General features: G+C 45.7%; 1 protein-coding gene across 2 annotated transcripts in view; it reads right to left on the minus strand.

The window, feature by feature from the left end:
- Positions 1-26,024, minus strand: part of TBX15 (T-box transcription factor 15) — a 161,500-nt gene that overhangs the window by 53,868 nt on the left and 81,608 nt on the right. For both annotated transcript variants that reach the window (XM_054163699.1, XM_054163698.1), the window contains exons 2-6: positions 24,087-24,300; positions 14,060-14,161; positions 10,922-11,093; positions 7,222-7,389; positions 508-572 (exon numbers count right to left, since the gene is read on the minus strand). In XM_054163699.1, coding sequence (XP_054019674.1) covers positions 508-572; positions 7,222-7,389; positions 10,922-11,093; positions 14,060-14,161; positions 24,087-24,300 — 721 coding nt within the window. The remainder of the gene's footprint in view (positions 1-507; positions 573-7,221; positions 7,390-10,921; positions 11,094-14,059; positions 14,162-24,086; positions 24,301-26,024) is intronic.

A 26,024-nucleotide genomic window follows, 5' to 3' on the forward strand; every position in this document is an offset into this window, starting at 1 on the left:
CTTATACAGAAGAAAGTCTTGCAAGTAGTGACAATAGGAGGGGTACTGAGGTAGCAACAAGCAGGAAATTAAACACAAAGCAGCAAAACAAATAGTCAAAGAAGAAATGGAGAAGAAATGCTGTCAAGTAGGAAAGTGATAAATTGTCTTTGATATATCATCTAAGGTTATCTAAAGCTCTGTTTCAGAGTTTGGGGGTGCAGGATCCAGGCAAAAGTAGGAGAGCAACACTGGAGAAGACTTCTGAAAAGAAATTGGCTCAGTCTAGCTCTGGAAAGGATTTTCTGGGGAAGCCATCATTACACATTGGATCTGTTTAGGCAAAATGAAATAATCTTTCTAATTCCTCTAAGAGCTACTCTACAACAAATCTCTCCTATAAAAATTAATTAGGATCACACCTATACAAATTAATTAGGATTCCTCAGTCTTAGACACATGCTCTGTGCACTCCTTAGGGGCAGGGGAGAGGAGATCAGTAAGGAAACACAAACGAGCTACTCTTACCTGTTTCTCCCAGAATCTCTGAAACCTTTAGCAAAGGGATTTCTGTCAATTTTTAATCTGGTGATCTGCAAAGGAGGGGAAAAAGAACAAAGACAAAGGTAACCATTTGGTCTATTTGATTTCTCAATTCCTTTATTTCTTTGAACTGATGAAAATTGCTGATGATAACCACTTTTGCCCACATCACTTTTACTATGATCTTTCACATTTACTCATAGACTAGAATATAGAATAGAATAGAATTTAGGCTGGATCTTAGCAAGAAGTCCTTCCCAGACAGAGAGATTGCCCTTTGGGATGGGCTGCCCAGGGAGGGGGTGGGGTCAGCATCCCTGGAGGTGTTTAAGAGCAGCCTGGGTGAGGCACTCAGTGCCATGGTCTGGTTGATCGGTTAGGGTTGGGTGATTGGTTGGACCTGGTGATCTTGGAGGTCTCTTCCAACCTGCTTGATTCTGTGATTTACAGCACCAGGCAGCTGGTGGTGGTTGTTGTGGTTGTTGTGGTTGTTGTGGTTGTTGTGGTTGTGGTAGAATAGAATAGAATAGAATAGAATAGAATAGAATAGAATAGAATAGAATAGAATAGAATAGAATAGAATAGAATAGAATAGAATAGAATAGAATAGAATAGAATTAACCAGGTTGGAAAAGACCTTTGAGATCAAATCATAGAGTTATTGGAGTTGGAAAAGACCTCTAAAGTCATAAAGTCCAACCCTCAACTCGACACCACCATGTCCACTAAACCATATCACACACATTTGAGCACAGCCAGAGATGGTGACTCCATCAATTCCCTGGGCAGCCTATTGCAATGCCTGACCACCCCTTAAGTACAGAAATTTTTCTTAACATCTAATCTAAACCTCCTCTAGTTCAACTTGAAGGCATTTTTCAGCTTTTTTGCCCCTTTTCTGGACACAGAAGACAAATATGATTTCCCCCAGACTTATACTAAAGTTGACTTTCTCTTCAGACCTTCATTCATAAACAGATGATCTGCTTTGCAAATGAACAGAGTCAGGGACAGAATCATAGAATCAATAAGGTTGGAAAAGACCTCAGAGGTCATCAAGTCCAACCTCTCACCCAGCACCTCAGGACTAACTAAACCATGGCTTCAAGTGCTGCATCCAACACCTCCAGTGATGGTGACTCCACCACCTCCCTGGGCAGCACATTCCAATGGCCAATCTCTTTCTGGGAAGAACTTTCTCCTTACCTCAAGCCTAAACTTCCCCTGGTGCAGCTTGAGACTGTATCCTCTTGTTCTGGTGCTGGACGCCTGGGAGAAGAGACCAACCCCCTCCTGGCTACAGCCTCCCTTCAGGTAATAGTAGAGAGCAATAATGTCTCCCCTCTTCTCCCTTCTCTTCTCCAAGCTAAACAATCCCAGTAGCACTCAGAAACCAGGCACAGTACCAGGGCTGAGAAGTTGTTCCCAAAGGAGAAGAACACCTTGGACTCAGGAGCAAAACCCAGGAACTGATGAGTTATAACTCACAACCACAGCCATGTGGTTTGGGAAGCAAGCAAATTGCTCAGGTTTAACTGGTATCTGGGTTATCCCAGCCTCAGCTTTCTAGATATCCAGCAGCTGGATGTGCTCATGTTCCTTCAAAAAATGTTCAGGAGAAAAGGTCAAGCAAAGCACAAGCCACAGCCTCCAAAGATGGCAGATGGGTGCTCAGTCACACGCACTGAGTACTGCACATGCACTAAGTTCAGCATCTGGGCTCCCCTTCAAAGATTTTTCTGGTCCAGAAACCCTTAATTATTCATTTGTTTGCTTTTTGTTCCTCATCTATACAATGAAGGAGAAAAGAGCAGACTGAGTGCTTCTGGGGAATCTTCCTTCCTGCTCTATTTTTAGACATGAATTCCACCTCAGTAAATATGGAAAATCTCACTGGGGTTTTGACCTTGTAGCCCATCGTATCATACTGCCTGTCAGCTATTCCCCAACCTGGCAGAGCACAATAGCTTCCCTCTGCCAGCCTTTCATTGGCACAGAGACCCTGTCTCTGACGTGAAAAGACACAGGGATCACCAGATCCTATCCCATTGGTTGTGGTGTGGTGTGTTGTTTTTTTTTTTGCAGAAACTGCTCAAAAGGGTCAAGTTTAATACAGGTTGACCCGAAGTGGGTTTGCAGGTGTTTTGCTTCTGTCAGAATCGAGCCCTTAACTCTGGATATTAACCTCAGATCTGGAATGCAGCTCCTATTTTTGCAGAAGCTTAATTTGTGAACTTAATTTCCGCTAGCCTGACTTTGCAGCTGTCCTGAGACTTGTGTGTACAGAGACAAGTATGTTCTGTGGAGGATGGAATTACAGCAGAGGGAATCCCCGTGGTGGATTTGCTAACATTTTACAATTGTTTCCAGAGATGCTTCTCCCAGCAAGGCTAAGTTTTACAGCCACTGGAGGGCACGGAGGCAGATGGGGGGGTGAGGGTTGTGGGGGGTTGTTGTTTAACTTTAGTTTTAGTGAAAAGGTTTCTCCCAACCCAGCAGAATGCCCTTTGCTTGCATTTTAAAAAGCCAACCCCCTGTTTTGGAGTGGGGGGACAAAACAGCAAAGTGTTTGGAATTCAAAAATAAAGAAAGAAATTCCAGTGCTTCTCTGCAGTGAGGTGGCTTAAAGAGACAGTGACTGACCGAGAGCCCTCCCTTAGCAGCTCCCTTGATCTGCCTTACTATGCCTTATTTGTCCTGTCATTAGGGGAGCACAACAGAGCTTTCTTCTCCTTTCTCCTCCTTTCTCAACATTTCCATGTCTGCCTTACAGTTATAAGTTGGTGGAGAGCATGCATCTGTGTGAAGGGGGGCAGGAAGTTTAAAATGCTTCAGTTGACAGCAAACTCTCCGTTGCATGGTAACATTCTTCTTCTGCTGGAAGAGTTGACCCAATTTGGATTTCAATTGAAGTCAATTCAAAGGGACCAGATGAAGAAGAAAAAAATTGAGGAATGGGGATCTAGAAGCAGTGAAGGGAGCACTGGAAGCCCATGGTGCAAAGTAAAACCTCTGTAACAACTAGCTAAATTGTAATGAATTGGCTTAATATTGTGATCTGCCCTGATGTAACTTGACACAGGCCTGTCTCTCAGACCAAGAACACCGACTATAATGATGTCCACTGACTTCACAAGGTCATTCTGCAGAAGCACAGATGTTTGCATGGAAAAAAATATTCACTTCACCATTTCTTATTCAAGACTCCTCTGCAATTAATGGCAGGAAACTGTATAACTTCTTTCCCCTAACAGACTATTTTTCTTCCAGGCTGGTTTGTACCCTTACTCTAGGTTTGTACCCTGTGCTTTCCAAGTGGGCACACTATTAACAGCCAAAAGGTTTACCAACTGAGATTCTGACTGACACACCTGGGAAAAAAATTACCTTATACAGCCCTCTTCAAGCCATAACCCCCCACCTTATCCCTCTCCCCCCCGATCCAGTAAGAAGGAGAATGTCAGGAAAGGGAAGAGGGATGTGTACAGCACCTCCCCCCTGAAAATGAAAAAAGGAGCTTGTGTGCACAAAGAAGAGGAACACACTGAACCCAAAGCATGACAGAGGTGGTATGAAGGCTAATGGGAATCCCCAGGGCAGAGTTAGATGGTAGATGAGCCATAAGGATGGGCTTAAGGAGTTCTCTGTGCAATGAAGATGCTTTAATTGGCCACTGAAGGAGAAGGGACAGCAAATAGGTGTAATCCACTGTAAGGCCTTTCCAAATCTCCTTTCTTCCATGGTGTCTCAAATATTTACACTCTCAAATGCTTGTGTTTTACTGAATCATAGACTGGTAGGGGTTAGAAGGGACCTCTGAAGATCATCTAGACCAACTCCCCTGCTGGAGCAGGGCTATTCAGAGGCAGCTTGCGCAGGAACACATCCAGGTGGGTTTGGAATCTCTCCAGAGAAGGAGACTCCACAGCTTCTCTGGGCAGCCTGTTCCAGGGTTCCAGCACCCTCAAAGAAGGTTTTCCACATGTTTAAGTGAAACCTCCTGGGTTCCAGTTTGTGCCCACTGTCCTTTGTTCCATCACTGAGCACCACTGCATAATTTCCTCTGAAGGATATCATACCCTGGAGGAAAATAGGGATAGACAGGGAATTCTGGAATCAAACAGAAGGGTACACTGAGGTTACAATTTTTAGTGCCATGAAGTCTAGTTTAAGAAAAAGGTCAGATCAGTTACAAAGCTCAGGAGTCGAGGTCTCTACAGATAGGATCCCACTGTAACAACATTTTTTCCTTAGGATATCTGAACTCAGTAGTAACACTCTCCACTGGGAGCTGTGCAAGATCTGAATCAAACATGAATTAGGCATGAGAATTTCATTCATATGCCACACATGGACTGCTGCTGCTTATGTTCAAAGGCTTCTTTTGTCAGCAGATTGATGAGATTGAGCTTCTCTCAGATTTTTTTTCCCATCATCTCTAAACCAAATCCAGCAACTGTATTTTCTTTGTGAGATAGCAGATCTGGACTACTTGCACAGTGGGAATAGGATAATGCAGTTTGTACTTGTCCTGAAGGGACAAAAAGCCTCAAAAATGCCCTGAGTCAGACCATGGGGCAGGAGCCAGCAGGTCTGGGTTTTCAGGAAAACGCCCATGTTGCCCAGGCTTGTCCAAACATGCCCTGGAGTCCAAGTGGGCCAGGTGTGTGTGCCTTTGCCCACGTTTGGAGGAAACTCATTCTATAGGTTACAGTCTCAGGTTTTTATCTCTCAATCTTTGTTGTCACTGACAGCATTGTCTTGGAAAATCTGTAAGTACCAGCCCAAAGAGGCAGAGCTTTGCCTTGCAATTGTCCAAGCTCTGGGGCAAGTCACAAGCCTCGCTTGGAAGCCGGGCTGTGCTTCAGGTTACCCAGACAGGACTGCAAAGACCCCTTGCTGTGTAGAGTTGTAAGGCCCCAGGGCAGAGCAGACACGTCTTGCTGGGCTGAGAGACGAACCCCAGGAGGAGATGAGTCCGCAGGACAGTTTCATTTCATTGGAAGAAGCAATGAGCACCACTGTGAAGATTGCAGCTGAAGAACCTCTCCAAATAGGCAAAGCTACAAAGCTGACAAGCACTGCAAGCCTCGGCAGCAACCTCTTTTCTGCAAAGCCTTCAGTTACAAAGCCTTCAGAGATAAACCCTGTGTGTGCTACAGCAACAAGCTGCAGAAGCCGACAGGAAGTGAAACTCTGCTCCTGCAGCTCTCATGTGCTCGATGCCGTTTTGGCTTTGTTTAAATCCCCACACGTGCCGCGGGGTACCACGCTCAGTGAGTAATTATGAAACCTGATTTTTATCAGCATCTGTTAAAGGTCTGCTGCCCTAGAGAATTCTAGAGTTCTCCCCTGGTGGGCAAAGCTGGCATGTTGCCAAAGTTCTTGTTTTTTCTTTACAGTTTACATTGCTGTTTGTTGTTTCTGGACTTTTGCTCTTACTGTTTAGATTGTTACATATTCCTGCTGGTGAGGTATCTGCTCCACAACTGAGTATTTCAAACCAGTAATAGGTTTCATTAATATTTGCAGTGGGATTCTTTAATTGTTATGAATAAAGTTATTAACATTTTTATTAGTCATTCTGCCTATTGAATATTGATAACCTACATACAAACATAACAGTACTATGAAGTGGCAAGGAAATGTGAACACAGTGCATCTCTTCATGGTTGACACTGCCTACTTATTTTATGGCAAAAACCACAGGCACCTTATCTGCAATGTGGTTCTCCGGTAAGATACTTTATGCCTACACGCTACCCCATAGTAAGGACCCAGGAAGTCATTCTGCCCCTGTACTCAGCATTGGTTAGGCCACACCTTGAGTCCTGTGTCCAATTCTGAGCCCCTCAGTTTAGGAAAGATGTTGAATTGTTGGAACATGTCCACAGAAGGGCAACAAAGGTGGGGAGTGATCTGGAGCACAGCCCTGTGAGGAGCGGCTGAGGGAGCTGGGGTTGCTTAGCCTGGAGAAGAGGAGGCTCAGGGGAGACCTTCTTGATGTCTACAACTCCCTGAAGGGAGGTTGTAGCCAGGTGGGGGTTGGTCTCTTCTCCATGGCAACCAGTGACAGAAGGAGAGGACAGAGTCTCAAGCTGCCCCAGGGGAGGTTTAGGTTGGATGTTAGGAGGAAGTTCTTCTCAACATGAGAGATTGGCCATTGGAATGTGCTGCCCAGGGAGGTGGTGGAGTCATCATCACTGGAGGTGTTTAAGAAGAGACTGGATGGGGCACTTGGTGCCATGGTTTAGTTGATTGGTGGTGTTGGGTAATAGGTTGAACTCGATGATCTTGAAGGTCTTTTCCAACCTGGTTAATTCTGCATTCCGTAGCTACTTTTTTTTGTGTAAAAGGAAATAAACAATCCACTACACACTCTTCTTGAGCTACTTAGAAGAGCTGATGTCTCAAATATGAATCACAGAACAGTAGGGGATTGGAAGGGACCTCTAAAGATCAGCTAGTCCAATCCCCCTGCTAGAGCAGGACCACCAAGACCAGGTTGTGCAGTAATGCATCTAGGTAGGTTTATGAAAGCCTCACAGAAGAAGGCTCCACAGCCTCTTTGAGCCAGTCTGTTCCAGTGCTCTGGCACCCTCTAAGTAAAGATTTTCCTTATGTTTACCTAAGAGAAAAGCACACTGATGTTTTTATGGACATCCAACACAAAAAGAGCCTGAACACACATAGCTTTACCTGTTGATTTTGGTAGGCTGTCACGGTGGTGAAGACAGTCTCAGGGAAGTTGAAGGTTTTCACTCCGTCTCCTGAAGGAACCGGCTTTGTAGGGGAAAGATCGCTGCTGAAATCCTTGCGGATGACATGAACACGGGGCTGGTACTTATGCATTGAGTGTAAGATTATCTGAAGACACAACAAAAAAAAAGAGAAGGAAAACTTGTTGCAGTGTGATGTTTTAGCCCAACCACACCAACAAAAATGCTCAGCAGAACTCAGCCAGTGGAGCGAATGAAAGCTGTATGTGACGGTTTTAGGCTGTGCCTCTAAGAAAAGACAGCCACAGACTACTCTAGCTGAATGTTTTGGTGTAACAAGGAAAACAAAGATAATTCTAAATGAGTTTCATTGGTATAACAGTAGGAATGTAACTTCAAGGATTTTAGTTCAGTTTAGTTTAGTTCAGTTTGTCTGTGCAGCTGCTTTCTCTGTTTTGTTCTTGGCGGTGCTGATCTTGGACTTCTGAGGTAAGAAAACTAGCTTTTTCTTCCCTTAACAGTTGCTTTGAACTAACAAAATTTCCCTTAATATCCATGTTCTCTCTTTAATCCTTTTTGGGAAAAGGGGAGGAAGTGGGATGTGACAGTTTTAGGCTACGCCTTTAAGAAGAGACAGCTACTGAAACACTCTGGCTGAATGTTTTGGTGCGAAAAGGAAAGCAAAAGACAGTTCTAAATGAATTTCATTGGCAGATCAGTGGGGATGCAACTTTGCATTTTAGTTTTAGTTCAGTTTGAGTTTCAGTCTGTCTGTTTCAGCCTGCCTGAGCAGCTGCTGTCTTTCTGTGCTTGGCTGACCTTGGACTAACGAGACAAGAAACTAATTCTTTTTTCTTCCCTTAGCATACGCTTTGAACTAACAGAATTTTCCCCTTAATAATTACTTTTCTCTCTCTAACCCTTATTGGGGGAAAAAGGGAGGAAGGGGGATAAGGGGGTTTTGGGGGGACCCTCCTCGCTGGAGGAGGGCAGGTCTTCTGTGTTATGTTCTTTGCTGTGTATATTTGTATCTCTTGTAAATACTGTATATTGTGTATATATTCACTGCATTTCATCCTGCTTGTAAAATACAGCTCTGTCACAGTTTGGGCTGGGTGCCCTCTGCTACAGGGGTGTTTCCTGTGTCCAGAAGTCCAGCCCAGTGGGTGGACACAGGAAATTAGGTATTTCCTACCATAATTCCTGCACCACTATAAAATCCATGGCGGGGTCTGGCACTTCCCCTTTCCTTCCTCTCCACCACCCGGTAACTGGGGGAGATGTCTCCCAGCCATGGGCCTGGCTAGGCCCAAGGCCACAGGGGGATGGGCAGTCTCAGATCTGGCCAGCTGAGACTAGCCTAGCAGTGGGGGGGTGGGGGAGGAAGGAGGAGCCCTGGGAGTCTTGGGTGCACCCTCAGGTGGGGATGGGATGTTTCTGGGTCTGTTCTGGGGTTTCTCTTGTCACTGTGCTTCTGGGTTTTCTGTACACACTCACTGTTCTCTATTTAATCTTTCCATCACCTTTGCAATCCGTTTGTCGGAGTCATTATTTCTGCCTGTGGTGGGGAGGGGGTCTGCCCCAACCCATTACAAGCTCTTACCCATTTTTGCTTCTCCAACTGAGTTAGCTGTGGGTTTTGTGTTGGGGGGAGAACTGAACTTACTCTCACCACCACAGGGGAAAAGGGGTTTTGGGGAGAACCTGGAGGGGGAACCCTCCTCTGGAGGGTGTTTCTGTGTTACATTCTTTCCTGTATATTATGGTATATACTGTAAATACTGTATATTGTGTATAATATATTCATTGCATGTCATTCTGCTTGTAAAATACAGCCTTTCTCATCTGCTTCTCCGACTGAGTTAGCTGTGGTTGTGTGGAGGGAGGAACTGAACTTTCTCACCTCCACATAAATAATTGGCTGCCCCAAGGTGGGGCTCGGAATAATTGCTTTCCAGAGGCAGGGCGAAATTTGCATGATTTATTTCTGCTCAGATTTGGGGGGGGAGCATGAAGATGCTGTGGATTTTTAAACAGCTGGTTTTCTCAATTTTTCAGCATATTGATCTACAAATATTTGGTGGTGTGGCCGTTTGACACTGTGCCTTTAAGGACAAACAGTGCTGAGACACTGGCTAAATGTTTTCGGTACTAGAACCAAAACATTCTGATATTCTAAACGAATTTCATTGGTGGATAGACAAAAAATGCAGCTTTAGATTGTAGAGCAGTTGGAATATTTTTTTTTCTCAGTTCAGTTTCGTCTGGGAGTTGGGGGAGTGTGGTTTTTCAGCCTGTTCTCCCTGCCTGCTCTCATTCTGCGAACTGCTGGAGTTGGCCTTCAGATAAGCAAACACTAATCCTGCATGGGCTTTTGAAGCTTACTAACAACTCTTTTCCTTAGTAACTTGCCTTTTCTTTCTCTCTAACCCCTTTTTGGGGAAAAAGGGAGGTAGGGGGGGGAGAGAGGGGGTTCCAAGGAGGGGATCCCTCCCTCGGGGAGGGATTTTTGTTGTGTTATTTCTCTTTGCTGTGTATTTCTGTGTATATATTGTAAATACCTGTAGATATTGTGTTATATATAACCTGCTTTCCATATATGCTTGTAAATATATAGCTTGCTCTTCGACTGGGCTAGTTGTGGTTTCTTACTCTGTGGAGGAGGGAGAGCTAAGCCCTCTCTCAACCTACCACAGGTGGGAATGCTGTGTAATCGTTTAGGCAGGTGCTTAATACATGAATTATGGTTTAAGTATAAGATTCAGCTTCTCTGTGATTGGTTTCTGGGATTCTTTTGGCTTAATAAGTAGGGGAATGTGACTGCTGCGAGACTGCCTATCGAGATACCTAAGATTCCAGTAGGTGAAAGAGTAGTTTTACAAGCAATAATGAAATGCAATGAATATATACAAAATATATTTACAATACATACCAGAATTTTCAGAGAAGAAACAGTACCAAAATCCTCCTTGGAGAAGGATTCCACCTCAGGTTCCCCCCAGCCTCTCCCTCCCTCCCCTTTCTCTCTAGTTAGTTAGAAGAAAAAGAGAAAAATGTTAGGGAAATTTCTGTTAGCTGAAAGCATTGCTAGAAAATAGCTGCTTATCTTATCAGTTTCAGTCCAGGGTCAGCATGCATGCAGTCTGGCCAAGAAACAGAAGACAGACTGAGACAGAATGTAAGATCATAAAACTCCATCCCACTCATGTACCAATGAAATTCATTTACAATTATCCTCCTTTTGTTTTCCTTTTCACACCCAAACATTCAGCTGGAGAATTCTGCAGCTAGCCTTTCTTAAAGGCACAGCCTAAAGTGTCACAAAACTGGGTTTACTTTGTTGGGTCTTTTTCCCCCAAATGTTCTACACATCTGGATGTAGCGGGGGAGGGGAGGGAAACAGGGATGGAAGAAAGGTTAATATGAAGAAAATGATCGAATTTAACATGTAAGAATGAGAAGAAATGTGTACTATGTGCTGAGAGAAAGGGGCTTTACTGCTTTATATGTTCAGGCAACATTTTGAGGGAAAGCAGTGAAGCAAGGGGAAAGTCTCCTTAGCTCTGAAGAGCGGCTACAGCCACATGTGCCCAGCAGGACAGAGGAACATCAAAGCAGCAGCACCTTTTGTAGTTTGAGATGAGTGAGGAAGCAGACACAAGGCTTAGCTTCTAACTTACGTGGCCTTGATCATCAAGCTCATTGTTGGTCAGCTTGAGTTTGTCAAAACTGACCACCTGCCTCATCCAGGTGTCTCCAGAAGCCAGCGAGTCGGGGTGGATGTAAACCCTTGGGGGCACTGGGGAGTCAGCATTGCCAGCCACCATCCACTTGGAGCTGTGATACACATACCTGTAAGAGGAAGGGGAGATGACTAAGGGAAGCTGTCACTCACTCACTGGAGGACCATTTCCAGGGCTCTCCCTCCTCTACCACCCTACCACATACCCCCCAAGCTCTCATTTGCAGTCAAGGCTGAATGTGCTTTATTGCAACCTCCTACCTTCTAAATGAAAGCCAGATCACCCCTGAGCCACTTGTTCAGACTTGATTCCTTATTAAAACCACCTTTGCAGTTATTTTCCCTGTAAAACTGTGCCACATGTGCCTTCTCAACTCTTTAACCCTCTCTGAGCCAAGGCAGGAGGCTGGAGTATGAGAGGGAAAAAAACCTCCCTCTGAAAAAAATTAATGCATGCCCCCTAATGTCCAGAAATCCACACGGGCTGCCATGCCAGGCTGTGCAAAACACAGATGTGTTACCTAGAAAGAGTGATGGATGCTACAAGGACTCCAATGGATGCTACAAGAATAATTGGCAAAACAGGGTTTCTGGTTTAAAATGTTGTGAAACAGCAAATTCTGTATGGTATTACAATACAAAATTAGTATTAGAGGAAATAAATGATTTTTGTGTTTCTGGTCTTCTGTGGGTTTTTTGTGTTCCTGGCCCTCCTATATGTGCCATAAATTGCTCTACCATAGCTTTGCCTAAGACACTTCTTTTCATAGAATCAGAGAATCAATAAGGTTAGAAAAGACCTCAGAGATCATCAAGTCCAACCTGTCACCCAACACCTCAGGACTAACTAAACCATGGCTTCAAGTGCCACATCCAATCCTTTTCTGAACACCCCCAGGGACGGTGACTCCACCACATCCCTGGGCAGCACATTCCAATGGCTAACAACTCTCTCTGTGAAGAACTTTCTCCTCACCTCCAGCCTACACTTCTGGCACAATTTGAGACTGTGTCCTCTTGTTCTGGTGCTGGTTGCCTGGGAGAAGAGACCAACCCCCACCTGGCTACAACCGCCTTTCAGGTAGTTATCACAGTATCACAGTATAACTAAGGTTGGAAGAGACCCCGAGGATCATCGAGTCCAACCTGTCACCACAGACCTCATGACTAGACCATGGCACCAAGTGCCACGTCCGATCTCCTCTTGAACACCTCCAGGGACGGTGACTCCACCACCTCCCTGGGCAGCACATCCCAATGACGAACGACTCACTCGGTGAAGAACTTTCTCCTCACCTCGAGTCTAAACCTCCCCTGGCACAGCTTGAGACTGTGTCCCCTTGTTCTGGTGCTGGTTGCCTGGGAGAAGAGACCAACCCCTTCCTGGCCACAACCACCTTTCAGGTAGTTGTAGAGGGCAATGAGGTCTCCCCTGAACCTCCTCTTCTCCAGGCTAAATAATCCCAGCTCCCTCAGCCTCTCCTCACAGGGCTGTGCTCAAGGCCTCTCCCCAGCCTTGTTGCCCTTCTCTGGACACGTTCAAGTGTCTTGATGTCCTTCTTAAACTGAGGAGCCCAGAACTGGACACAGTACTCAAGGTGTGGCCTAACCAATGCAGGGCTCCTCACAGGGCTGTGCTCCAGACCCCTCCCCAGCCTCACTGCCCTTCTCTGGACACATTTTCATGATGTCCTATGACTCCTTCAACCTACAGTGTCTGACAAGCAGCCCCATTAATACCTCTGAGTTCTACCTTGTGCTGCCACTCTTTGGGTCCCTGATCAGCTCTGCTAAGCTATTTCAGTCCTCACCTACAATCATTGACTCATTTACTGTATTTTCAGAAGAAAAGCCTTCTCCAAAAATCAATCTGTTCCTTTCACTGTTGGTTCACTCTACACAGCTGCACAAGCTAACAATGACAAGAAACAAAGTGAAAGACAATAAATGTGAGACAATAATGCTGTCAGAACCACACTCAAAGAAAGGGAAAAACCATCCAGCTGAGTATCAGACACTCCCTTGATGCTTCCCAGGAAAAGCAGTTTCCTGAGAAACACTCAGAGGAAAAAGTGGAAGATTTAGCATCTGAAGCAGAGGATCATTTCTCCAAACCTTGAAATGTGGTGCAGTTGAGGCTGTTTGAGACAAGACTTGCTCCTAGGGGTGTGTAAATGAGTAGAGAAGAAAACACCTCTGTCTGGAGAGTCTTCTGAGATCACACAATCACAGAATCAGAATTGTTTTGGTTGGAAAAGACCTTTAATGTCACAGAGTCCAACGCTCCCCTAGAGTTTAAGAAGCCTCTCAGTGAAGAAGTTTCTTTTAATATCCAACCTAAATCTCCCATGCTGCAACCTGAGGCCATTTCCTCTCTTCCTGTCACTTGTTATTTAGGAGAAGAGACCAAAACCTACCTTGCTCCAGCCTCCTTTCAGGGAGTCATAAAGAGCAAGAAAGTCTCCCCTCAACCTCCTTTTCTCCAGGCTAAACAATCCCACTTCCCTCAGGCACTCTTCAGAAGACCTGTTCTCCAAAGGACCATGAGTTTTCCAGACTATATTTTAGGATGCAAAGCTCATTAATGTCAGAGAAATCTCTTCTTCCTGTCTTTCAGCTCAGTGGGGGAGGCTGTATCCCCCCACAGCTGCTGTGCCAGGCAGTGAGCACTTTTTGAACAAAAAATCAGGCCAGCCCTGAGGTGTCCTCCTTAGTTCAGCTGCTGCTTAGCAGCTACTTTCTCACTGAAGTCATTTTAGAGGCTTTAGAGTCTCTATTGATAACTGCCTCAGAGAGTCATTGCTAATCATGTTAATGGTGAAATGATACTAGGGATCACCTTGATGAAAAACTGCTAGGCAATAAAAATAAGCTCTCAATCCAGAAGTCCAAGAGAGCATATTAAACCTCCAGGTTCCTGTCTCACAGTTCTGGTCAAATCAACCATGTTGGTGTAAATCACCATGGTCTCCTCCAGCATACCTCTGCAACAGTGTTCAATGGAATGGGCACTTCCTATGTTGTCATTGATGGGAAGTTATTACAAGGTTCTTTCTTCTGCATCTAAAAAGCTTACCTGTATCTCTTGTTATCTACAGGCACAATGTCCATGGCAATATAATACTGCTGGTGGGGATCCAAGCCTGTGATTTTCACTCTCATGGCTGGAAACATTCTCCTAGGAAAAGAAAAGTAGAAATAAGGAAGAAAATGGTGAATAAGAAACCTGAAGGGACTACTTAAACCTCTCTCTGACACCAGCAGCATGCTACTTTACACAGTCCAGTTCTTTGCATGACATCTCTGAGCTTCATATGGGTAACAAACACTGTGCTGGCTGTGGTTTGTATCCCATTTGAGAAGAGGATTAGCAAGGTAGCAATCTGTGGGTAACAATAAAACGCTCCTAGCTGAGGGGGCTCTGTGTTTTCATCTCCTAGCAGAGAATTCTGCTATGTTCCCCACAAACTGTCCTGTTTATGGTCCTTGAAGTCCTGGGAGTATTTTGTGCAATCTTTCTAATAAGTGTTATCTTTTCTGTCATATGATCCAGATCTGTCTTAAACATTTTCATAGAGTCATATAATCATAGAATCAATAAGGCTGGAAAAGACCTCAGAGATCATCAAGTCCAACCTGTCACCCAAGACCTCAGGACTAATTAAACCATGGCATCAAGTGTCACATTCAATCCTTTTTTTGAACACCCCCAGTGATGGTGACTCCACCACCTCCCTGGGCAGCAATTCCAATGGTCAATTACTCTCTCTGTGAAGAACTTTCTCCTCACCTCCAGCCTAAACTTCCCCTGGTGCAGCTTGAGACTGTGTCCTCTTGTTCTGATGCTGGTTGCCTGGGAGAAGAAACCAACCCCTACCTGGCTACAACCTCCTTTCAAGTAGTTGTAAAGGGCATCTTCTTCTCCAGGCTAAACCATCCCAGCTCCCTCAGCCTCTCCTTGTAGGGCTTGTGCTCGAGGCCTCTCCCCAGCCTCATTGCCCTTCTCTGGACACTTCAGTGAGAAGTGAAATGTTAGAGAAGATTTAGATCTCCTCCCTACATTCCTGTTTCTGTAAGTATTACCAGTAGACACAGCTTGGAGGAGAAAGAAAACAGGGGAGTTTGTGTCACATCTCCAAACATGTCTCTAAAACTTTGCACTGAAGGGATGTGACTGTGAGAAGTTATTTAATTTTTTTCCATCCAGGCCACCTGAAACCACTTGCAGAAAAGAGGGCAGGAGGAAGTTGGTACTGAGCCTTTGCTCTACCTGCAGCTCTTCCATTTCATGCCACTAAGAAGGAAAGTTCTGACCTCTTAGGAACCGCATCTGCCTTGGAAAAGGACATCTTGCTGTGGGAGGCAGAGAAAGCACCACCCCACAGCTTCCAGAGCACAGCTAGGACAAGTTATGAGAGACATAAAACTGTCAGAAAAATTGTCTGTGGAAATGCTTCAAGCAGAGAGCAGACTTTGTGCAACTGATGCTGTGAGTTTCCTTGTTGAATGAATTTGGAGGGGGGAAAGGAATAATGGATTAGCCTTGAGGGCTTGAGGGCATTGCCTTGATTCTACCACAATGGCTCATTAAATCTGCCAAGGCAAATGGGTACAGGATGTGGCATTTTACAGCCCAGCTCTTCTTAATTGGAGAGAAGTGACTTGGGAGCAGCTATGGAGGTAGGTCATGTTTCAGAGGGTTGATGAGAAACCGAGGATTAAATCAGAGTCTCTTTGGGGTCTAAAGGTTGCAGGCTGTATTGTGAAAATTGAATGCTGTGTGTCCCAAGAAGCTCTCTCCAAATCCACAGCCTTGTGTAAAGTTGGAGTATAGCCTGTGGGGTTGTTTGCTTGTGAAAGACCTTGTAAAAGATTACCGCAGACCATTCAAGAGGCTTAGAAGCTAATCTCCAAAACGATCAATGAGGGTTTAGCTGATCCTATCGCTTTCTCTAAGCTTTAAGACTACTTTTGAAGTTGTGGAAATTATTAGACTTGTTTGGGTTTTTTTCCTTGCTTCTTTAAATTTTGTTTTTAATTCTTTTTCTTTCCTTCTGTGGGTGGAAAAGTAACTCAGGTTTCTTTGCTCTAAGAATGTGGCCGGAAACTCTCACAGGTGGTCTCCGGTAGCACTGCTTGGTGGAAAGGGGGGAAAATGGAAACGACAAGCAGTGGTTAGGGATGTACACAGGTGTAATCCTGGTTAAATCATGGAGTCGATAAGGTTAGAAAAGACCTCAGAGATCATCAAGTCCAACCTGTCACCCAACACCTCAGGACTAACTAAACCATGACTTCAAGTGCCACATTCAATCCTTTTTTGAACACCTCCAGTGATGGTGACTCCACCACCTCCCTGGGTAGCACATTCCAATGGCCAATCTCTCTTTCTGGGAAGAGCTTTCTTCTCAGCCTAAAGTTCCCCTGGTGCAGCTTCAGACCATGTCCTCTTGTTCTGGTGCTGTTTGCCTGGGAGAAGAGACCAACCCCCACCTGGCTACAACCTCCCTTCACGTAGTTGGAGAAAGCAAAAAGTTCTTCCCTGAGCCTCCTCTTCTCCAGGCTAAGCAACCCCAGCTCCCTCAGCCTTTTCAGGTCCCTCTGGAGAGCCTTTCTACCCTGTTAACACCTGCTCCCAACTTGGTGTCATCTGCAAACTTACTAACGGTGGACTCAGTCCCCTCATCCAGATCATCAATAAAGATATTGAATAAGATGCTACTGTGAAAAAAAAATCTAGTTTGAGGATATATCTGTGATCCTCCTTCTTTGAACAGTTTCAGTGAAGGAAAACTGAACTATATTTTTGCCTGAAATGAAACATTTAAACACTACAAATATTGCCATCTGCCACAGTTCTGCTGCTTCTTTCCATTGCTGGAAAATCCTGAATGTGGTTCTTTACATCCGTGCAGCAATGTGCTGGTGTGGTGGGTTGAAGTTTCCCCCCTAACATTAACTTTTGCCAGACCAACTCAGTTAGAAGCAAATGAAGGTGTATTTACAAGCAAGATCTACACTCTGCAATGGAATGCAATGGATGTGTACAAAATATCCAGGAGTTACAATATTATACAGATATAATGAACAGCACAAGGACTTCCCTGGCCAAGGAGCAGGGGAAGCTGCTAGCTTCTCCCTCCCTGCCTCCCTTACCCCCCTGTACAAAAGGGAGAGAAAGGTGCAGAGAAAGAACCAGTAGATTAGACTTAGCCAAGGCCAGCCAAAGCACACAGATTCTCTCTCCTGAGCAAAGCAAAACAGCCAGAGATCAGAAGAGGAGAGGAAAAGGGAAGAATTGTTATGGTACAGCTCCTCTTATTCCAGACATTTACCCAATGAATTTGTTTAGAATAAACTTTTGTTTTCCTTTTCACACCCAAGAGTGATGTATTTATATTTTTCTACTTTTCTGCTTAAAATCTGTAACTGAATTTTAAAGTCACAGCCTAAACCCACCACAGCTAGCAAGTGATATTTTAGTCAGCTTTTAGTGATCTTTTTATTATCATTGGCTCCTCAGTTCAGGAAGGAGGTTGACTTGCTGGAGCGTGTCCAGAGAAGGACAACAAAGTTGGTGAGGGGCTTGGAACACAGCCCTGTGAGGAGAGGCTGAGGGAGCTGGGGTTGTCTAGCCTGAAGAAGAGGAGACTCAGGGGTGACCTTATTGCTCTCTACAACTACCTTAAGGGAGGCTGTAGACAGGCAGAGGTTGGTGTCTTCTCCCAGGCAAACAGCACCAGAACAGGAGGACACAGTCTCAAGCTGTGCCAGGGGAGGTTTAGGCTGGAGGTTAGGAGGAAGTTTTACACAGAGAGAGTGATTGCCCATTGGAATGGGCTGCCTGAGGAGGTGGTGGAGTCACCATCACTGGAGGTGTTCAGAAGGAGACTTGATGGGGTGCTTGGTGCCATGGTTTAGTTGTTTAGGTGGTGTTGGATGATAGGTTGGATGTGATGAGCTTGAAGGTCTCTTCCAACCTGGTCTATTCTATTCTATTCTATTCTATTCTATTCTATTCTATTCTATTCTATTCTATTTTCTAGTCTAGTCTAGTCTAGTGTAGTCCATTCCATTCCATTCCATTCCATTCCATTCCATTCCATTCCATTCCATTCCATTCCATTCCATTCCATTCCATTGATATTCCTCACAGTCAGAGTTTCATCAGCCTCCTTCTCATTATGGAATGAGACAGGGACTGAATAGTCTGTGGCAGATGGTTGTAACAAAAAATGGTTGTTAAAACAGTAAAATAATTATAATACCAAAAATACCTTTAAAACCACTTTGAAATGGTCCTAAACCAATTGTAATAACTTCTTTTGTATTACATTCTATTTCCCCTAAGAGGGTAGTGTGCCCAAGTTCACAGCCTCAGTTTGGGAAGGCTGTTTTCCTGCTGTGTGGTAAAGCTGACATATAAATAACTTGAACATCCCAAACCACTGCTGATATAAAACCTCCTCCTGAAGGATATCAGATATCATCACATGTTCCTGATGAGCTCAGGCAGCCTTCATGGCTGTAGCTGTTGAATGTAAAGCTAGTTAATGTCTTTCTAGGTGAAAGCTTCTTGACTGTTTATGAATATAGCCATAGTCCAGTTCTCTGAATTCCTTTCCAAACTGCTGAGCCTCCCATTTTCTATAGGGCTGGTGCCTCTGGATGGCCAACACCTAGCCAATGGGAACACAGAGCACAGTAAGTTTGCAGATGACACCAAGTTGGGAGCAGGAGCTGATCTGTTAGAGGGTAGAAGGGCTCTGCAGAGGGACCTTGACAGGCTGGACAGATGGGCAGAGTCCAATAGGATGGCATTCAACAAGTCCAAGTGCTGGGTGCTGCACTTTGGCCACAACAACCCCAGGCAGTGCTACAGGCTGGGGTCAGAGTGGCTGGAGAGCAGCCAGGCAGAAAGGGACCTGGGGGTACTGGTTGACAGTAGGCTGAACATGAGCCTGCAGTGTGCCCAGATGGTCAAGAAGGCCAATGGCATCCTGGCCTGTATCAGGAATAATGTGGCCAGCAGGAGCAGGGAAGTCATTCTGCCCTGTACTCAGCACTGGTTAGGCCAAACCTTGAGTCCTGTGCCCAGTTCTGGGCCCCTCAGATCAGGAAAGATGTTGAGTTGCTGGAAGGTGTCCAGAGAAGGGCAACAAAGCTGGGGAGGGGTTTGGAGCATGGCCCTGTGAGGAGAGACTGAGGGAGCTGGGGTTGCTTAGCCTGGAGAAAAGGAGGCTCAGGGGAGACCTTCTTGCTCTTTACAAGTACCTGAAGGGAGGTTGTAGCCAGGTGGGGGCTGGTCTCTTCTCCCAGGCAAGCAGCCCCAGAACAAGAGGACACAGTCTCAAGCTGTGCCAGGTGAGGTTTAGGCTGGATGTTAGGAAGAAGTTCTTCCCAGAAAGAGAGATTGGCCATTGGAATGTGCTGCCCAGGGAGGTGGTGGGGTCACCATTGCTGGAGGTGTTTAAGAAGAGCCTGGATGAGGCACTTGGTGCCATGGTTTAGTTGATTAGATGGTGTTGGGTGACAGGTTGGACTTGATTATCTCTGAGGTCTTTTCTAACCTGCTTACTTCTATGGTTCTCTGTGCTTATTTCAGTTTTCTGGGACAGCATGAGCTGTCCCAGACAAGACAGTCAGAAGGAAGGAACTTTTTTAATGCCAGTTTCATATTTTATGGTGCTGGCCAGATCACTTTGTCTGTTCCACCCTCTATGAAAAGAGGATAATAATAATGATTTCTCTGCCTCTGCTTTAACATCTCCAGAGAAAAGGTGCTGCATATAAGCAAGTCTTACCACTCTTGTCACTTTGCCTCTTCCATTTGAGGTAGAAAGGCAAAACCAGCAGCCCACTCTGTGCTGATGCAGGGTGTTTCCTGTGCCAGTGAGGTCATATGCCCAACCTTGGGAGCCAGTCTGGTTCTGATAATCTTCAGGAATTATCTTGGTTGTTTGTCCAATATAACTTTCCTCAGATGATATGGACTCCTTGAGACTACAGAGTCCAATGGTGTTCACTTCACAAGAACATGACAAGTCTAGCTGATCTCACAGAAGCAGAGGCTGGTAGGGCTGGGAAGGGACTTCCAGAGTTCATCTGATCCAACCCCCTTGACTGAACAGGATCACCTAGAGCAGGTAGCACAGGAATGTATCCAGGTGGGCTTTGAGAGTCTCCAAAGACAGAGACTTTACAGTCCCTCTGAGCAGCCTGGTCCAGTGCTCTGGCACCATCACAGGAAAGAAATTTTTCCTTGTATTTAAGTGAAATCTCCTGTGTTCCAGTTTGTGCCCATTGCTTAGTGTCCTTCCACAGGGCACCACCCTATACTCTTGACCTCCACCCTTTAGATATTAATAAGCTTTGATAAGATCCCCTCTCAGTCTGCTCTTCTCTAGGCTAGAGCCCAAGGTGACTCAACCTCTCCTCCTTCAGTCTCCTCAGCATCTTTGTGGCCCTCTGCTGAACTCTTTTCAGTAGTTGCCTGTCTCTCCTGAACTGGGGAGCCCAGAACAGGAGACAATAGTCCAAATGTGACCTCACCAGGGCAGAGTAGAGGGAAAGAGGAACCTTTCTCCATTTGATGAATTCTGAGGGCCCAGACAGGAGACAAAGCTCTAAACAACAGAGCACTGTAGATTTTCCCCAGAAACCTGGGGGAAATTCCCTCCAATGGAAGGGGCACCACAGCTCCTGGGCAGACACATGGTGTGCTGGCTGGCTCTGCCTCTGTCCGTGGTGCTGAGTTGCTGCTGCACAGAATCAAAACATAGAATGATTTGGTGTTGGAAGGGGCCTTTAAAAGCCATCTATTCCAACCTCCCTACCGTGGACAGGAACATCTTCAACAAGATTGTTTTGCTCAGAGCTCTCTGCTATTGCACCCAAAAGTGGAAGCATGAGGGATTGGAAGAAGAAGTCATAAAATTACATCCCAAGTGAATAGAACACAACAGAATTATCCAGGTTGGAAAAGACCTTTGAGATCATCAAGTCCAACCTATTACCCAACACCACCAATCAACTAAACCATGGCACCAAGTGCCCCATCCAGTCTCTTCTTAAACACCTCCAGTGATGGTGACTCCACCACCTCCCTGGGCAGCACATTCCAATGGCCAATCTCTCATGTTGAGAAGAACTTCCTCCTAACATCCAACCTAAACCTCCCCTGGGGCAGCTGGAGACTCTGTCCTCTCCTTCTGTCACTGGTTGCCATGGAGAAGAGACCAACCCCCACCTGGCTACAACCTCCCTTCAGGGAGTTGTAGACATCAAGAAGGTCTCCCCTGAGCCTCCTCTTCTCCAGGCTAAGCAACCCCAGCTCCCTCAGCCTCTCCTCACAGGGCTGTGCTCCAGACCCCTCCCCAGCTTTGTTGCCCTTCTCTGGACACCTTCCAGCAACTCAACATCTTTCCTAAGCTGAGGGGCCCAGAACTGGACACAGGACTCAAGGTGTGGCCTAACCAGTTCTGAGTCCAGGGCACAATGACTTCCCTGCTCCTGCTGGCCACACTATTCCTGATACAGGCCACAATGCCATTGGCCTTCTTGGCCACCTGGGCACGCTGCTGGTTCATCTTCAGCCTACTATCAACCAGCACCCCCAGGTCCCTCCCTGCCTGGCCGCTCTCCACCCACTCTGACCCCAGCCTGTAGCACTGCCTGGGGTTGTTGTGGCCAATGTGCAGCACCCAGCACTTAGATATGTTAAATCTCATGCCCTTGGACTCTGCCCATTTGTCCAGCCTGTCAAGGTCCCTCTGCAGAGCTCTTCTACCCTCCAACAGATCAACTCCTGCCCCCACCTTGGTGACATTTGCACATTTACTGATGACTGACTCAATGCCCTCATTCAGATCATCAATAAAGATATTGAACAGGATGGGGCCCAGCACTGATCCCTGAGGGACATCACTAGTGCCTGGCTGCCAGCTGGCTGTGGCACCATTCACCACCACTCTCTGGGTTCAGCCTCCAGCCAGTTCCTAACCCAGCTCAGAGTGCTGCTGTCCAAGCCAGGGGCTGCCAGCTTGGCCAGGAGTTTGCTATGGTGGACAGTGCTCTGATTCTGTCCTTCCTCATCCTTCTTCCAGGTCATAAATTACTCAGCAGCACACAGTCACAATCTGGCTGCAGGCAGGCCCCACTACAAAGCCCCAAGAGCTAAACCAAATGTCCTGAATTGCAGCTGGTTGCTGTAGCAGCCACATCATGAAAGTGTTTGCAATTCTGGAGAGGGGAGCCATAATTTCATAGATTAAGTTATTACTTTTCAAGATTGCCAAAATCATGATGCTTAACATTCCTGGAGCACTTCACAGTTTCAGTGCACTGAAAAAATAAATTTAATTAACATCACTAGATGGAAGTAAGGAAAATTATGTTGACACAAAAATGCCTAAACATCTGGGTTGGAGGGATCCAGAAATGTATAAATAGCTTCAAGTTCTGTGAGGAGGAAAGGCTGAGAGGAGCAGGGAAGTCATTGTGCCCTGTACTCAGCACTGCTTAGGCCACACCTTGAGTCCTGTGTCCAGTTCTGGGCTCCTCAATTTAGGAAAGATGTTGAGTTGCTGGAAGGTGTCCAGAAAAGGACAGCAAAGCTGGGGGGGGGGGAGGTCTGGAGCACAGCCCTGTGAGGAGAGGCTGAGGGAGCTGGGGTTGCTTAGCCTGGAGAAGACGAGGCTCAGGGGAGACCTTATTGTTGTCTGCAACTACTTGAAAGGAGGTTGTCAACAGGAGGGGGTTGGTCTCTTCTCCCAGGCAACCAGCACCAGAACAAGAGGACACAGTCTCAAGCTGCACCAGGGGAGGTTTAGGCTGGAGGTGGGGAGAAAGTTCTTCCCAGAAAGAGAGATTGGCCATTGGAATGTGCTGCCCAGGGAGGTGGTAGAGTCACCATCCCTGGAGGTGTTTAAGAAGAGACTGGATGAGGCACTTGGTGCCATGGTTTAGTTGATTAGATGGTGTTGGGTGATAGGTTGGACTTGATAATCTCAAAAGTCTTTTCCAACCTGGTCTCGTCTCTTCTCTTCTCTTCCCTTCTCTTCCCTTCTCTTCCCTTCTCTTCCCTTCTCTTCCCTTCTCTTCCCTTCTCTTCCCTTCTCTTCTCTTCTCTTCTCTTCTCTTCTCTTCTCTTCTCTTCTCTTCTCTTCTCTTCTCTTCTCTTCTCTTCTCTTCTCTTCTCTTCTCTTCTCTTCTCTTCTCTTCTCTTCTCTTCTCTTCTCTTCTCTTCTCTTCTCTTCTCTTCTCTTCTCTTCTCTTCTCTTCTCTTCCAGACCAACTTGGACATGCTCCTATGTGATTTACTCCAGATGATCCATCTCTAGGAGGGGGTTTGGACTAGATGATCTTCAGGTGTCCTTTCCAACCCCTACCACTCTGTGTGATTCTGTGCTTCTGTGAATAGCAGATAGCACTGAGATCTGGCAGAGTGAGTTTTTCTTTTCAGACTATCTGTTTTATTAGTGGCTCTTCCTAAGCTCAGCTGAGGTGGTATCAGTTGCAGAAGCAGAGGGAAGCATTCAGCCTGCACTTTTTTTTTTTGTACAGGAAGTCATTAACATTTTTACTATTCAGAACTTCAGGAAGACATTCATTTGGTGCAAAGGTGAGTTTGAATTTCACTGCTTTTGAGATTAGATCAACTCTTTCCCTCTGCTGAAGGTTAAATCCACTGGCTCATGAAGTGCTGCAGGAACTTGAAAGGAAACTCAAATGGCTCACCTCCAAATTCTTAACTCATCTTCTACTCAGTATAGCCAAAAGTACAATGACAATTTCCTGATTTCTTTGCTCAAAGGGAAGGCTATCCTCTCTATCCTCTACAGTTTCCCGCAGCTGCCAGCTCTCCTTTGAAGACAGTGATTCAAGCAGTAGTAGGAAATAACTTTACCTGTCTTAAGAAACCTAGTAAAGAAAACACAGCTGTGAAACTTGGACAGTCAGTTAATTTCTCCTGCATGTTCCTTCCTTTGGCTCATCAAAAGAATGAAAAAGAGGCAATCCTTTGTTCAAAAAACAACAGCATTAAAGATTTCTTTATTGTTGTTTTTCTGTTTAGCTAGACAGAAAGCCAGAGGTATTCTTACCTGCCTGCTTTTGTGATGATCATCTCTGTCCCAATGTCATGAAATCTTTTCCAGAGGTCAGCACACTGAAGCTCTACCTGGATCTCTTCCATGGATGAAGGTGGAGGAGGCTGAGGGCCTGAGCCACCAGGTGTAAGGTCAGAATGGGAGCCAAATGAGCAGGAGGTCCTTTCTGCCAGCACTTCTGTGTCTGATCCAGTGCTCTGCTCTGAGTCTGCAAAGAAAAGGTACCAGGTAAGAGAGCAGTTCTGCCTGCTGTAAGCAGTAAAGGGAAGAGAGAGGAATGCCAACAAAAGAAGTGCTAAAGAGCAGCACAGCAGAGTCTTATAGCTATAAAAATACATATATATTTATGTTTTGGAATGATTTATGACCTGCTGAGGTTCTGTGACCACAAGACAGAGAATCACTCTGAGAGTACAGAGGGGCTGAGCCATTTGCTTCCCGCTTCAGGAGCCCAGCAATGCCAGAGCAAAGCAATGCTTACATCTTTCCTCTAGCTCAAATTATTGCACCTCCAAAAACTGAGGCAGGTAAACCTGAGTAGAAGGCCACCATGCTTAAGACATTTGTTTCCTTAGTAAGGGCTAATCACTTTGCCCTTCAAAAAAAAACCAAGATTGCACTTCACAAAACCCAGGAGGACCTGAAGATACCTACTTATGTGCTGGAGCATTCACCAAAAGTCTTTCATCTTCCCTGAGGTGTTAGGAAAATAAAGGTAAACTACACTAGGAGTCTGAAGAGACTAGACCTAGGGAAAAGCTTCCAGAATAGAATAGAATAGAATAGAATGGAATAGAATGGAATAGAATAGAATAGAATAGAATAGAATAGAATAGAATAGAATAGAATAGAATAGAATAGAATTAATGAGGTTGGAAGAGATGTTTGAGATCATCAAGTCCAACCTATCACCCAACACCAACTAATCAACTAAACCATGGCACCAAGTGCCTTATCTAGTCTCTTCCTAAACACCTCCAGTGATGGGGACTCCACCACCTCCCTGGGCAGCACATTCCAACAGCCAATTACTCTTTCTATGAAGAACTTTCTCCTCACCTCAAGCCTAAACCTCCCCTGGCATAGCTTGAGACTGTGTCCTCTTGTTCTGGGGCTGCTTGCCTGGGAGAAGAGACCAACCCCCACCTGGCTACAACCTCCCTTCAGGGAGTTGGAGACAGCAATAAGGTCTCCCCTGAGCCTCCTCTTCTCCAGGCTAAGCAACCCCAGCTCCCTCAGCCTCTCCTCACAGGGCTGTGCTCCAGACCCCTCCCCAGCTTTGTTGCCTTTCTCTGGACACCTTCCAGCAACTCAACATCTTTCCTAAACAGAGGAGCCCAGAACTGGACACAGGACTCAAGGTGTGGCCTGACCAGTGCTGAGTACAGGGCACAATGACTTCCCTGCTCCTGCTGGCCACACTATTCCTGATCCAGGCCAGGATGCCGTTGGCCTTCTTGGCCACCTGGGCACACTGCAGGCTCATGTTCAGCCTACTGTCAACCAGCACCCCCAGGTCCATTTCTGCCTGGCTGCTCTCCAGCCACTCTGACCCCAGCCTGTAGCACTGCATGGGGTTGTTGTGGTCAATGTGTAGAACCCAGCACTTAGATGTGTTTAGTACCCAAAACTGTGTACTAAACTACAGGTTTGAATCTAAACAGACTACTTGAGGCCACATCATCTGTGCTTGCACTCAGGTCCAAGCACTCAGGAACTCTGCATCCTCTGAAGCAGTGTGAAGGAAAGAACTTATCTTTTCCCCCAAGGACTATTATATTGTGCCCTGATATATGATCTAATTACCTCAGAGTTAGTGTACAGAACAGCAAATACCTCCCTTTCCTCCAGTTTTGGAAATAGGAGAAGGAGAGTCACTGGAGTTTCTCCTAGTGCAGTATCAGTAGTCTCTGAGATGTATTTTGTGTTTTA

This window comes from Dryobates pubescens, chromosome 8 (genome assembly GCF_014839835.1).
Source record: "Dryobates pubescens isolate bDryPub1 chromosome 8, bDryPub1.pri, whole genome shotgun sequence".
In the NCBI taxonomy this organism is placed as follows: Eukaryota; Metazoa; Chordata; class Aves; order Piciformes; family Picidae; genus Dryobates; species Dryobates pubescens.